The sequence below is a fragment of the Arachis hypogaea genome, chromosome 15 (genome assembly GCF_003086295.3).
Source record: "Arachis hypogaea cultivar Tifrunner chromosome 15, arahy.Tifrunner.gnm2.J5K5, whole genome shotgun sequence".
Lineage (NCBI taxonomy): Eukaryota > Viridiplantae > Streptophyta > Magnoliopsida > Fabales > Fabaceae > Arachis > Arachis hypogaea.
Window position 1 is genome coordinate 127,461,448 of NC_092050.1, and position 14,136 is coordinate 127,475,583.

Sequence of the window (14,136 nt, forward strand, 5' to 3'; positions counted from 1 at the left end):
ACTCTTCTTCTTTCCTAAAATATGCAATCTTCAGTTTCGTTTTGTCCCCTATCGCGAGACTAGACAAAAATGAAAATAATATCCTAAAACATGTTTTCTGCATAAGTTGTTCTTTATCTTAAAAGTGGTTCCTTGATTCAACCTTCCCATTTCTCAACTCACTTGAAAACCTTCAAAATATGTAAATTTATTATACTAACAGGGATAATGGTAAGAATTTTAACTTATATCCTTTATTTTATTTAAAAACTTTTATCCACTTGACTAAATATTTTTTAAATTATATATATACATTTTTGTTTTTAATATATTTAATATCTTGAATTTTGTTTGATTATTTATTTATTTTGCTATTTTTTATTTTTTAAAATTATCAAACCTTTTAACAGGCTTTAGACCAGGCCAAATTTTACAATAGGCTAAACTTAGTACTAAGTAAATAGCCTATAATAGGCTACAAGTCAAGACCACGTCGATAAACTTTATTGTAGGCCTAGCTTATTAAGGATGAAGTTTAGCCTGTAAACCATGAGTAATTATAGATAATTAATTAATAAATTAATTATTATTCAAAAAAATTAAAAAATTAAATTATGATAAGTTAGGAGAGTAAAAATATTTAAAATGCGAATTTCAACACTAATTTTAAATATTTTGACCTAAAACCGAGTCAAAAGACCAAAGCAATTGGACCGAACTCAAGACCCATCAAATAAGAGCCAACACTTGGCTTCTCTTCCCTCATATGTAATGGAATCATGCTGAAAGAAGAGAGTTGAAGGAGAGAACCCTAATCCCAAATCACTTCCACTTTTAAATTCTTCAAACTTTCAATCTGGAGTTTCGATTGACGAGCCGTCAATGGCCATGCATTCATCTCGAAATTCTCTTCAAATCCATCGGAACAAAGTGGTAAGAAATTTGAGATTTTTCACCCAGTTTTCACCCCGTTTAAAATTGTGATTTTGGGTTTTGGATGTTGAGGGATTTGGTGTTTTTGATGATTTAGGTAAAATTTAGCGGTGGGTAATTGTTAGGTTTAACCCAAATCATCTATGGATAAGGTGAAAAACTTATATCCCTTCCGAATTTTTTATTTTTATGAGGTTAGGTATTGAAATTTTGGATATGTATGAAATTATATGGTATTAGATTGAGTTCATGTGAAAGTGAAGTCAAAGCGGTAAATTAGAACAAACTTGTGGAGGATGTAAGCTAGTTGAGTTGATGTGAAGACCTTGAGGTTTATGGAGGAGAGAATTTTGAGGTGTTTTGAACTTAGGGAAGAATCGGCTAAGGTATGGTTTTGGTTTTTCGTAGTTAATGTATAATGTAACATGTAAACTTAGGTTAGTAAACCTTAAGATAGGAATGAATTAAATGAATTATTGATCGAGTTGTGTATGTGGTATGTGAATTGGGAATGAAGATTTAATGAGTGTGTATGTATTGGAGTATGATTTCGATGATTATAAAATGATGATAATTGTTGATTTTTAGCGAGGATTGATGAAAAGTGTTGTTTGATTTTACATGGTGGATTTTGGAGTGAAAAGTGTTGAATTTGGTAGAAAATTTATGATGAATTTGTTGAATAGATTATATGGTGGAGGAATGTTTTTGGTATGTTGTAGAGTTCCTGGAAGTATGTGATATTGTGTAAGTATATTTTGTGTTAAATTGGTTAGAAATTTGGTTGGTTTTGGATTTGGAAAGTTTGGAAAACTTGAGATTTGAGTTTTGGTAAAAATATTATTTTTGACCAACTTCGGTGGGTCATAACTTGACTTTCGGACTCCTAACTTTCTTAAAACTTGTTTTGAATGAAAATTGGGTGCGTGAATGATGGAGAGAATTATGTCGATTCGGAATTTAGACAAAACAATTTCTTCGTCGATAGCATAGTCCAAACCGACAAGTAACCCTCCCAATAAAAGTTTAATTCAAATAAAAATAATCGAGAGTAATTAAACATCGGGTCGTCTTCCCTAGAAACTAGTGACCACAAGTGCACAAGTTTGGTTGTAAAAATCAAGGGGTTTTCAAATAATGAAGCAAGTAATTAAGAAATAAAAGAACAATCAAAATTGCAATTAATGAACTAATGAAGGAATTAAAGAACTATCTATGTAATATGGACAAGTAAAGCTTTAAAGTGATTGAAGAGTGGTTCAAAACATAAATGAAAACCTTGACTTGGGATGAGTTAGGAAATCCCTTCCTTGCCATAACCACAACTATGATCATTATAATGGATTAATCTCACCTAGTCAACCCTTAACATTGATGAGTAAGTCAAGTGAGCATAATTGTTCTTAATCCACAAATCCTAGCTAACTTACTAATCAACTTAGTAAAAAACTAGCGTTAATGGAAACAATAACAACTAACAACCCAAGAATTATCACTAAATGTTGGACATTATGACTCTAGTATTCCATATACTTATTCCTCCAAGTCAAAGAGTGAAAATCTACTCCATAATCAAAATTGGCATTTCATCAAACACATGGTGGGTATATTCACAAAACATGGCAAAATTATAAAAATACTTGGAACTATGAACAACCAATAAACAAAATCAACAATGGCAACTCAACAAACATATAAAAATCACTAAACATCAAATTCATTAACTAGAACTCAAAATTACAAAACTATATATGTATTGATAAAGTGAATTAAAATGTAAGAAAGTGTAGAACAAGTAGTGCAATAAAAGAAAAAAATTAGGAAATACTTACAATGAAAATAGCTAGAATCCAAGATCAAAATTGAAGTATAAACCCTAACTAAACTCCAAAGAAATTGAGAGAAACCTAAGCTAAAAACTACCTAAAACTACCCTAAAAATTATCTAAGTGTGTTGTGTATTGTATGGTGTTGATAGCCCTTCTATATATGCCTCAAACCCTTCAGAAATGGGCCTAGAAACCTCCCAAAACGCGAGTCACGTGACTTTTTAATGAAGTCACGCGCAGGGACTTGTGCGTACGCACATGATGTTATGTGTACCCACAGGATGTTGTGCGTACGCACACTTGGCTGTGTGCTTCTCCTTTGTTTTCTTCATGTTTTCTCCCAGTTGCATGCTTCTCTTCCACTCTTATCAATCCATTCCTACCTATTACACCTGGAATCACTCATAAAAATATCAAGGCATCGAATGGAATGAAAGTGGAATAAAATTGATTAAAATAAGCACAAAATAGCATGTTTTCACAATTGGACATAATTTAGAGAGAAAAAACAAAAGCATGCTATTTAGGTGAATAAATGTGGGTTTATATGATGAAATCCACTCAAATCAAACCAAAATTTATCGTCAAATATGGATTAATCAATTCCCCTACAGTTAAACAATAGCATGTCCTCATGCTAATCACAATCAAAGGAGAAGGATAAAAGGGCAAGCAACTTATTCAATGTAACTACCTATGTGCATGCAACTATGCAAAATGCTATCTATCTATATCTATACTATGATCTCTACCAAAATTGGCAAAACAAACAATGGAATTCCAATCAATCCAAAGCTAGCCTTAGGGCCAAGGCAAAGAATCAATGCAATGTGATCAATGTCCAAAGATTTGATTTAAAGTTTTCAAAAATTACTTTCAATAACTTGTAAGAAGACACAAGATAAGAGATGAAATCATAGAATTGAATAATTGAACCCTTCACCGGATGTGTATATGCTCTAGTCACTCAGTGTTTATGGCTTAATCACTCAATTCTTCTTTAATCATATTTTTTAGGATTTACTAGTCATCTAACAATCAACTAATACTTGATGCATGAATGCAAATATTATGAGGTCTTTGGAAGGTTGTAATGAGGTTAGGATAAAGGTAGGATTAATATGGTTAAGTGGACTAGTAGATTGGATCTTTGATTAGCTCAAGTATCCCACCTAATCCTATATTAACCTATTTACAAAAGAAAACAACCTAATTTCATATTCATCTCCTTTTTCACACTTACTCATGCATATTCTTTCTAATTCACACACATATGCATCCTTTATTTATATTATTATTATCATTTCTCTTTTTTTTGTACTGTATTGGTATATATACCATTTTTTTCTTTTGTCACCAAGAAGAGATGCATATGTTTTAAGTAATGAATGCGTGATTGTTTACCCATTTTTTCAAAATTTCTCAATAAATACTTAAAGTGAACTAACTACCAATGTTTCTCCACAAATTCCCCCCTCACTTGAGTAACACACACTCCTCAACCCAAGCTAATCAAAGATACAATTCATGGACATAATGGTCTTTCGTTTAGGGAGAATGATGTGCTTAAAATTAGAACAAAAAGGGATTAAAAAGCTCAAAAATGGTTTACAAAGGTAGATGTAAGGGTATGGCTATATGGGCTAGTGAGTTTTGTTCCAAAAATGGCCTCAATCATACTAAATGCCTTTCAAACATCAAATATAGGACATAAAGACTCAAATAAATCTAATATCACAATCACAAAAGGAGTATAGTACACAAGAACAAAATTTATGGTTGAAAATGTGCAACCACACAATTAAAGCTCAAATCTCACTTGGTGTTTTGTTCTAGCTCTTTTCTATGTTCCATAAAAATACTTCAAACAAAGTTGAAAAATAAGTTTTCAAATTTAATCAATGGAACGCCCTAAGAGAAATTTCTTGAAAATTCCTTGTTGTTTCCACCAAACTTATTTCTTATACTAGGCAACATGCAAATGCAAATATTTACTACCATAAAACTACAAGCAAGCTAATATATATATATATATATATATATATATATATATATATATATATATATATATATATAAAAAGTGCAATGCAATGAAATAATAAATAAATATTCACAAAATTCATAACTACTAAAAGCTATAAAACAATGCAGAGTGTTTAGAAAGAGAAGTTTACTCCCTAAAGTTGCGGATCCTCCCCCACACTTAATCATTGCACGGTCCTTCGTGCATGCACACAATCCGGGGGTGAAGAACTATGAGACTCCACCTTCAGCTGGTGGGCATCAGGGCTCGGACTGCTAGATAAAACAAATAAACAAAAATTGTCAAAGAGTTTATATGAGTGTGGTATGATGAAAGACAATGTGTGTATTCTAAATGTGCGCACGGTTTAGAACACACACATTGACCGGATAAAACGATAACCACACAATCAAAAGAAATAGCTTGTGTTCCTCAATTAAGTAGCCTAGGTTGCAAGTAAAGAATAAGCAAAAGTTAAGGCACAAACAAACCTAGGTAACCATAACTCAAGTGAATTGAATATTTGAGATATTGGATATTGAAATTGTGCAAGTGAAAGCGCAACATTGATATAAAAGCACAATAAACAATAACCAATCTAATAATGAAAAGAAAACTCCTTATTCATCCTGAAGCATAATGAAATAGTCACATGGTAAAGGTATTTGTTGCAAAAAGTGACAAGTTTGATAAGAATCAAGTCAAGTCACTCAAACAAATGCAAAGCATTAAAAAAACAAGTATCTTGTAATGTGATTATGTTGAATTGAAAACCATGATGAACAAGGAGAGCAATTCAATTCACGAATATTCAATGTACTTGTTAAAAATTACACCAAATATGGGATCCAATGGTAATTACCCTATCAATTATGGCGCTAACAACTCAAAGTAACAAACAAGTATATTATGGAAATTTCAATCCAACATAACATCATAAATGATTCAAAAGTGCACAATGAATAGTATGCCAAACAAAAATATAGTTTAAAGCATATGGTAGCTACAATATATGAATTAAACTCAAAGTTCATTTAGGTAATTAAACGAAGACTTAATACTTAGTGCACATATTCATCAAATTTCAAACAAGAAGTAACCTAATCAACGTCAAGCAAACACTTGCAACTTATTTAATTAACAAACAACTAAACTAAACCTAATATAATTACTAAAATCAAAATGAAATGCAATTAAAACTAACTAGGATAAGTAGAAAATAGGGCAAAGACAAGAAAAGAGAGAGATGGAGGGGGATGGAAGTACGTTAGGCTTATTCAAAGTGCAATAAAAATTTTGCCCAAAACAGCACTTATGCGTACGCACACTGGGTGGAAAATGGGGGTATGCGGACGCACAAGAGTGTGCGAGCGCTTTCAATAGAGAGGGAATTAAGAAGTGTGCGCACGCACAAAGGGGTAAGTACGCACATAAGACTTTTTTTTTACACTTGTAAAAGGATCATGTGTGCGTGCGCACATAGGTGTGCGGATGCACAGGGAGCAAAAATGGCTGGGGTGCGCACGCACAAGAGGGTGCGTATGCGTAAGGTGCATGAAAAAGGGTTGATGTGCGTACCCACAAGAGTGAGCGTACACACAGAGGGCAAAAAAACGGGGATGCACACGCACAAAGACGTGCGAGTGCTCCCAACAAAGGGCGCGCAAAAGAGTTGGCGTACGCACAGAGGGTTGCGTACGCACAAGACGAGGAATTCAACGATTGCGTGTGTACGCACACGGCCCTGTTTCTCCAAAAGTTTTGCCTCAATTTCTAAGGCCCTCAACTCTAGCTTAACAAAAGTTCCAACCCCAAAACATTTAGAATTTCATAAACTCATTATCCATAAAAAAATATCAACCTATCTATGCTGAAAATTAAACTAATCCTAAGCTAACTAAGACAAGTAAAATGAAAAGTGTGGAGGAAAGGGAAAGAGCAAGGAAGTTTTGAGAGACGCGAAATAGTAACCGTCAAACAAGGAAGCATGAAAAGACACGGTTAAAATGGTATTTTCTCTGGCTTTTAAATCAATCAGTCATAATGAGCATTAAATGCTCTGCGCGAGGATCAAGGCGACGATTGACGTCCCCAAGGACCAGACAAAGAAGGCTAGCGCGTAGGGAGCACGCCCCTGTAAAAGAGCAGCCGACTTGGGAGAGGATCTCGTCAGGGGAAGAGTTGAGGAGAATGTGCCAACCACGGCGCTCACAGCTGTGGCTACCCTGTTAGGGGCACTGTTTCGCCCCAGCCCAATACGCCAGGGACCCGGATCCGGGCGCCCGCTTGACCCGACGATCTGGCGAATCTACCCGGGAGGTGACTCGGGCATCACCTCCCACCTTGCGTGATTAAGGACAGCTGGATGGGAAACTTCGACGAAGGAAGGTCTACCCTTGTGGGACCCGTCCTAAGTATAGGATATATAAGGGGAGGGACCTACCCCTCCTCCAGGTATGACCTAAACACCTTACCCCCTTTTGTTATCTTTCGTACAAATTCTGACTAGATCGTCGGAGTTCTTTTTGCAGGTGGTCCACCTTCTCCACCCAACGATCGCCCACGTGGATCTCACCCCTAGAGAATCGCCGATCCAGCCCCCAATTCCCACCATCATATACCAACCGCACTATCGGCTCGTTCTGGACCCGAGGAGGCGAACAAAAGTGAATATGAATTTAAAAACAAGTTATGTAGGTCAAAACTATGTAACAAATTAATAATTGAATCTATCTTAGAAATCACCGAAATTGTTGTAGCTTCATTTTGCAAAATATAAAGTAATATTCATTAAAATATATTATACCTTAAGATTAGTATATGATTTAAACTCCGAGATTCAACTCTCCCGTGCAAATACGGGACATTAAACTAGTTTACCATCTTAATCATGTGTCCCTTTAACATCGAAAACACCAAAAAAGTACACATCGCACAGATTTGTTAGGACTTGGCAAAGCAAAGTAGCGGAGATGTTGGAGACTCGTGAAATAATGTTAGAGATTAAAGTCTTCTAGAATATTTTAAAGACCAAGACCAAACTGAGTATTTACTCTATTTTCTATGAAACCATAAATATTCTCGTTAGATGCAATCATATTTGAACAATTTGATATTCTACAAGAGACATGACTCTCCGAACATGAATTTTCGATATCCAAATCTTGAATTCAAACCACTAATTTAGGAGAAAGAATCTACCACTCTAACCAATAAGGAGATACGTCGCCTTCTTGTTTAAAAAAAAAAAAACAAAGTCTTCCCTTTTCTTCTAATAAAAACATTCAACTCTCTCTCTTATTCTTTAATGTAAATAAACAAGGAATGAAACTAACAACTACAGATAGGATTACATATTGAAAGCATTGTCGGCAATCGCACGAAGACAAGGGGGCAATAGTCATGCAGCAAAGGACGACCAGGCAAACGACGTTGGTTGGAAGGACAAAGTGACTCGGCGGGTGTGACTCAAAACAAGTTGGATAATTTACAGTTCTATAGGCTGCAACTCCCTTAGCTTCAAGCTCTGCAAACCTTCACACGTACGTCAAGTGCGAACAAATCGTCAACTCGGCGGGTGTGACTCAAAACAAGTTGGATAATTTACAGTTCTATAGGCTGCAACTCCCTTAGCTTCAAGCTCTGCAAACCTTCACACGTACGTCAAGTGTGAACAAATCGTCAACCAAACAAATCGTCAACCAATGACCTGTTGCCAACTTGGAGGAGATGATGGCAGAGAAAACAAATCCGAGAAACATTTTATTAAACAAATGTGGGATAACATTTGTGTTCTCTTCCTTGAGTGAGCAAGCAAAAAGCTGCATGACTTTCTTTCATAGTTATCAAAACCAAACCCACAATCGACCTGGTCAAACCACTAGTTTGGTTAGGTTGTGATAACTATGCTTTGTTCTTCTTCCTTATGCATGATCATGCATAATTATACACAACTAATATGCTCTAAGATACCATGGTGACCCATGCATGCATAAATCATCAACAACAACAACAACAACAACAAATCCTTATCCCACTAAGTAGGGTCGGCTACATGAATCAAATGACGCCATTCTGCTCTGTCATGTATTATGTCTACAGAGAGACCGTTTACATGTAGATCTTGTTTGACCACCTCATGGATGGTCTTCTTAGGTCTTCCTCTGCCTTTCACCCCTTGTCCATCTTCCATCTCATCCACCCTCCTGACTGGATGTTCTATCGATCTTCTTCTCATATGTCCAAACCACCTGAGACGCGATTCAACCATCTTTTCCACAATGAGTGCTACTCTAACTCTCTCCCTTATATTTTCGTTCCTTATTTTATCCAATCGCATATGATCACTCTTCCATGCATGCATAAATCAAAACACAAAAATCAAAATATCCCGTATTTGCTAGAACTGAGTTATGATTATCTTATCAACACAAATTAATCACACAACCTTGCGCTCTGCGCAGATTGTTCGACTAGTTCTATAAAAAGTTATAACTTCATCTAACCAATGAGACAAGCTTTAAGTCGTTTTCTGCATACAAGTAAGGAAAATCACACTTACCAATTGAATTAAAAATACAAATATAACAGCACAGTGTGATATACAAAGAATATGTAACATCTTTTAGGCCTATACTATCTGCCCCGACATTTTTGCTGCCAAACTATAAACCATCATTAGTATGCAATTGTATTCCCCCAAAGCATGCTTCAGGCATGTAAGAAACCTAAGCTACGCAAAACCAACTCAAGCTCATTAGTATGGTTCAAATGTTCATAGGTAAACCATCCCAAAAGCTGATTTCACGGCGAGATTAAATAAGCCATATCTTAAGGCAGTGTAAGCAGTGGAAAGGAATAAGAAAAACCTAGAGAGCACTGAGGTTATATAAAACAATAATATTAACAACAATAATATAATTAAACCACTACAGCTTGACCACTGATACCGTCATGAAGCTGAAGAGAGCCGTCTTTCATCAAGTTTAGGCTCAAACTCTTGAATCTCTCCCTTGAATATTGCCTAGATGCTTTTCTCCAGTCAGTTCCAGTTTTCATCATGGCAACAAACTCCTCAAAACTGATGCGACCATCCTGTTAAGTGGAAACATAATTAGAAGCATTAGAAAGGCCAACAAAATTTGACAATATGTGGGATGAGATCTAGATCCCAAGCCAAAATGTAACATGAGAAGAGTATAATTGTGAATTTCCAAGAATGGTTTTATTCTATTAATATAATAAAGGTATCATTCGCAGATAATGAAATATGATAATTAAGAAATAAATGACAAGCAAGAAGATTAAACCTTATCAGTGTCAACTTCACGCATGATGTCATTCAAAACATCATGATCAGTTTCTCCTGACTCATCTGCTAATGCTTCCTGTAGTTCACCAAACTCAATATAACCACTACTGTCTTTGTCAAAATACTTGAATGCTTTGCGGAAATGCTCATCGTTCTCCATTTTTTGCAAGTGAATGGTAACAGCTACAAACTCCCCATAGTCAAGTATTCCATTCCCATCGACATCGGCCTAAAGTAATTCAATGCAACAATTCAACAAAGGAAACTGTCATTGAACCAAAAAATTGTATTACTCTTGGATTAGACATATGAATCACTTCAAACAATGGTAAGAAACTGTAGCATCAATATTTAATACCAAATATCACCTTAAAACACCTATAAGTAGACACCTAGACAAAATTTAATCATTCAATTGCATTAATTTTGGTTCCAAAACAGCTCCATATAACATGGGATGCAATGAGATATAGATAGGATTTAAAAAACTTCATTCAATGATAACCTGGCACTACTCATCATAAAAATGCAGCCTTTTGTACACAATCATTTAGCAAATCCAGAATGGTTCCAGAAGAACTCCATTAAACTTATTAATATGTCCTGATAAAAAAAGAGCTGATATTATATGAAGCAATTCGGTCATGAACACTGCTCCCTCTGCTCTACAATAATTGTCCAACAAAAAAAAAGCCACGGTAACAGTAAAAAATTATGTGACTAGACAAAACTGGCCTCATGGAAATTTAAAAAAAAAAAAAAACTTCAATGAATATTAGAATTACACTTACTCTTTTTCTTAAAGTTACATAATTATTACGCTTATAGATGTAAAAGAGAAATTAATACTAACCTAATATTATAAATAAGTAAATTTGAAACCTTTTAAAAAAATACAAACTGAAACAAAGGGAATAAACGATTATAGAAGCATACCACTTCCATCAGCAACTTTATCTCTGGCTCAGCCAATTGTGAACCAACTTTCCTCAACCCAGCCTTTAGTTCTTCGTATGTTACTCGTCCGTCTTTGTCGGTGTCCATCAATGTAAACATATCTTTGATTATTTCTACCTCTTCAACAGATAAATGATCTGCAATTACCTGAAGAATTCATCCAAAGAAAATCCAAATCCAAATCATGAACATTTCAACTTCCTCATTAATTTGATCCCGCAAAAACTTGAGCCAACAACAAGGCATATATGAAAGTGGATTCTAACCCGAAGAGCTTTCTTTTTGAATCTATTCATCATAGAAAACTGCTTAAGCCTTGACCTCACAAGATCACCTAATGGAACATTTGGAGCTTTCTTGGCATTTTGTAGCCATGGATGTGCTGCAAGCATAATTAAGAACAGTAAATGACACCACTTTCTACATTGGGTGGACTTGACTGACATTCAGCCTCCCTAGCCATGGGGATTCAAATATGTAATAATTTGTTCTCCTTTCAAAGGGAAATTGGACAATGGGGCAAAGGATCCAATGAGGACGAAAAACCTTTAGTTAAAACAAATAATAAGTCATCCTGTTGGAACACACATGACTTCAATATCTTTAACTTTTTTGAGGCCCATTGTTGCAAAATAAACCATAAATGCCAACGTTCAACTTCAGTGTTTATTCCCTTTAATCAATGAATCTATGTTAGACAAAGTGCACAAACATCCTTATATTTTAAACCCAAATTCAAATGAATTTCCAGCTTAGATTCTGAATGATAATTAAAATTCAATGTACACATAGCTTTAGCTTGCAAGCTACAAGTATGAGAAAAAAAAGCATCTACTTGGTGCCTTTTCTACACAGACCACAAATGAAGAATATGACTTTTTTTGAACATGTGGAAGATGCAACTATGGAAAATAGTGGTAATGGTTTTCAACCAAAGGTATGACCAATTCCACTATCATATTACAATCCTACCAAGAAAGTCTAAGGTGATTTCATTCCAAAATTTTCCACAATCTCCTTCCCAGTTCCCACCTACCTAACCAACCAAGCAGGACCTATAGATCCTCAAGTACCTGGCTATGTATTCTACTCTTCCCTCACAAACAACGAGACAAGGAATAAAATTCATCCACCGGAGCAGTAGCAACTCAACTGCTCAAGAATCGTTGTATGCATAATAGGCATTAAGCATAATAAAACCCATAACAAAACAAGAACAATGCTAACCAGACAAACAAAATATTTTACTCAACAAAACCGATACTTGATTGGCACGTACTCACCACAGAGAAAAGATATAATCTCCAAAGTATAAATAGCAAGGGACTTACCAAGCACCTGTTCAGCAGTCAAGCGCTTTTTAGGATCTGGTTCCAACATCTGCCGGACAAGGCTTTTAGCGCTATCTGATATATGTGGCCAAGGTTCCCTCTTGAAATCAATCACCCCCCTCAATATTGCCAGAGCCACACCTTGCTCCGTCTCTGCCACAAACCAAAACAAGAACACAAAAGCCATTAAAGAGAGAGAGAGAGAGAGGGGGTGGGGGGTGGGGGAGGACTGTAACACAATAAAAAAAAAATGCAACGGCTACTGGCAATGCAAGAACCTGCCCAAAACGGAGGAACCCCACAGAGCAAAATATAAAGGATCACACCAGCACTCCACACATCTACCTCCGGCCCATAATTCCTCTTCAATACCTCCGGCGCCATGTAGTAAGGACTCCCCACAATCTCCGAAAACCTCTCCCCTATACCAAAAGCAACATCAAAATTCACTTCAGTAAAAAAAAGAAAAAAAATTAATCCAACTAAACTCATCCAAGTCCAAGCAATCAATCAATAAATACAGTCACTTATTACCAAAATCCCAAAATTGAATTCGCCCGTTAAATTGAAGTGAACATAGGTTAATTCAAGCACAGAACAAAAGAAAAAACCAAACTAATCCACCAATTCATTTCCTGTTTTTTCCATATCATACCTGGCTTGAAGAACACAGACAAGCCAAAATCAATGGCCTTGAGGGGCGAATTCTCCTTCTTGTTAGCAAACAAGAAATTCTCAGGCTTGAGGTCTCTATGCATGACACCGTTAGCGTGGCACATCCTAACAACCTCCGCGATCGTCCGGAACACTCCGGCGGCGGCGCGCTCGCTGTAGTGTCCCCTGGCAACGATCCTGTCGAAGAGCTCGCCGCCCTCACAGAGCTCCATAACTATGTGAACGTTCTCGTCGTCCTCGTAAGCTCCCTTCAGCTGCACCACGTTCGGATGCGGCGGCAGCGTGGACATGATCTTCACCTCGCGCCGCACGTCGTCTACGTCGACAGCGGTGCGGAGCTTCCGCTTCGAGATGGACTTACATGCGAGAGCTTCTTTGGTCTCGCGGTCAGTGCAGAGGTAGGTTATGCCGAATTCGCCGCGGCCCAGCTCACGGCCAAGTATGTAATCGTCGCTGATTCGGGCCCGGTGCTGCGGGCCCGCGGGGATGTCGTTGTTGAGGACGCGGATCGGGTTGGCTGGCCGGGCCGGAGTGGAGGAAAAGGGGTTCGGTTTTCGGTTGTTGGTGGTAGGCTTTGTGATTGTGGTTGTTGTGCTGTCTACTACATCTGCTCTGGCGCAAGCGTTGCAGTTTCCCATCCTTTTTCTTTTTATTTGTTTATTTTCTTGTTTTATTCGGTTTTGGAGGTTTAATTTAGAGTTGGGAGTGACCACTGAATACAGACCAGAGCGGCGGGTTTGTCCCGCCAGTTGGGTTTTCCCGGCGGGGAAGCGAGGCTAGCGAGACAAAAGGGGGCAGTTTGTGTGAACGTTGGTAAGTTTAGTTGAGAAAAAGTAAATCACCTTTTGGTATTAAGTACACCTTACCTCTTATAATAATATAATAATAACAGAAAAAGACTAGGAAAAAAAATCTTCTAACACTAAGAGTTAATATTCAAATTGGTCTCTAAAATTTGACCTCCGACTTAATTTAGCTCTCAAAATTTTAATTGACTCTAATTGTACCCTGAAATTTTATCCCGCGTCTTAATTTGGCCCTTCCGTCATTATCCGTCACCGAAAAGCTGACTTGGCAATTTTGGTAGACACCTGACAC

The 14,136-nt window shown here is 36.6% G+C and overlaps 1 protein-coding gene across 2 annotated transcripts; it reads right to left on the reverse strand.

Annotated features, from left to right (window-relative positions):
• Positions 1 to 9,306: 9,306 nt before the first annotated feature.
• On the reverse strand, positions 9,307 to 13,897 carry LOC112750629 (calcium-dependent protein kinase 10). 2 transcript variants are annotated; one of them, XR_011872231.1, is made up of 7 exons: positions 13,019 to 13,897; positions 12,642 to 12,785; positions 12,364 to 12,516; positions 11,299 to 11,414; positions 11,012 to 11,179; positions 10,074 to 10,340; positions 9,307 to 9,858 (listed from the first exon to the last, which is right to left on the reverse strand). XR_011872231.1 is itself a non-coding variant. In XM_025799430.3 (7 exons), the coding sequence occupies exons 1-7, from the start codon at positions 13,674 to 13,676 to the stop codon at positions 9,685 to 9,687; spliced, it is 1,644 nt and encodes a 547-aa protein (XP_025655215.1). In that variant the 5' UTR covers positions 13,677 to 13,897; the 3' UTR covers positions 9,307 to 9,684. The 2 variants fall into 2 exon arrangements, 1 of the variants encoding a protein (XP_025655215.1); XM_025799430.3 differs by having other exon boundaries at positions 10,074 to 10,304.
• Between the last annotated feature and the right edge of the window lie 239 nt (positions 13,898 to 14,136).

Coding starts and splice junctions, on each gene's coding strand:
- LOC112750629 (XM_025799430.3), bottom strand. CDS start 13,676: ATGGGAAACTGCAACGCTTGCGCCAGAGCAGATGTAGTAGACAGCACA. Junction 11,180..11,298: donor TCAAAAAGAAAGCTCTTCGG/GTTAGAATCCAC, acceptor TGAATTCTTCAG/GTAATTGCAGATCATTTATC. Junction 9,859..10,073: donor GTGAAGTTGACACTGATAAG/GTTTAATCTTCT, acceptor TCCACTTAACAG/GATGGTCGCATCAGTTTTGA.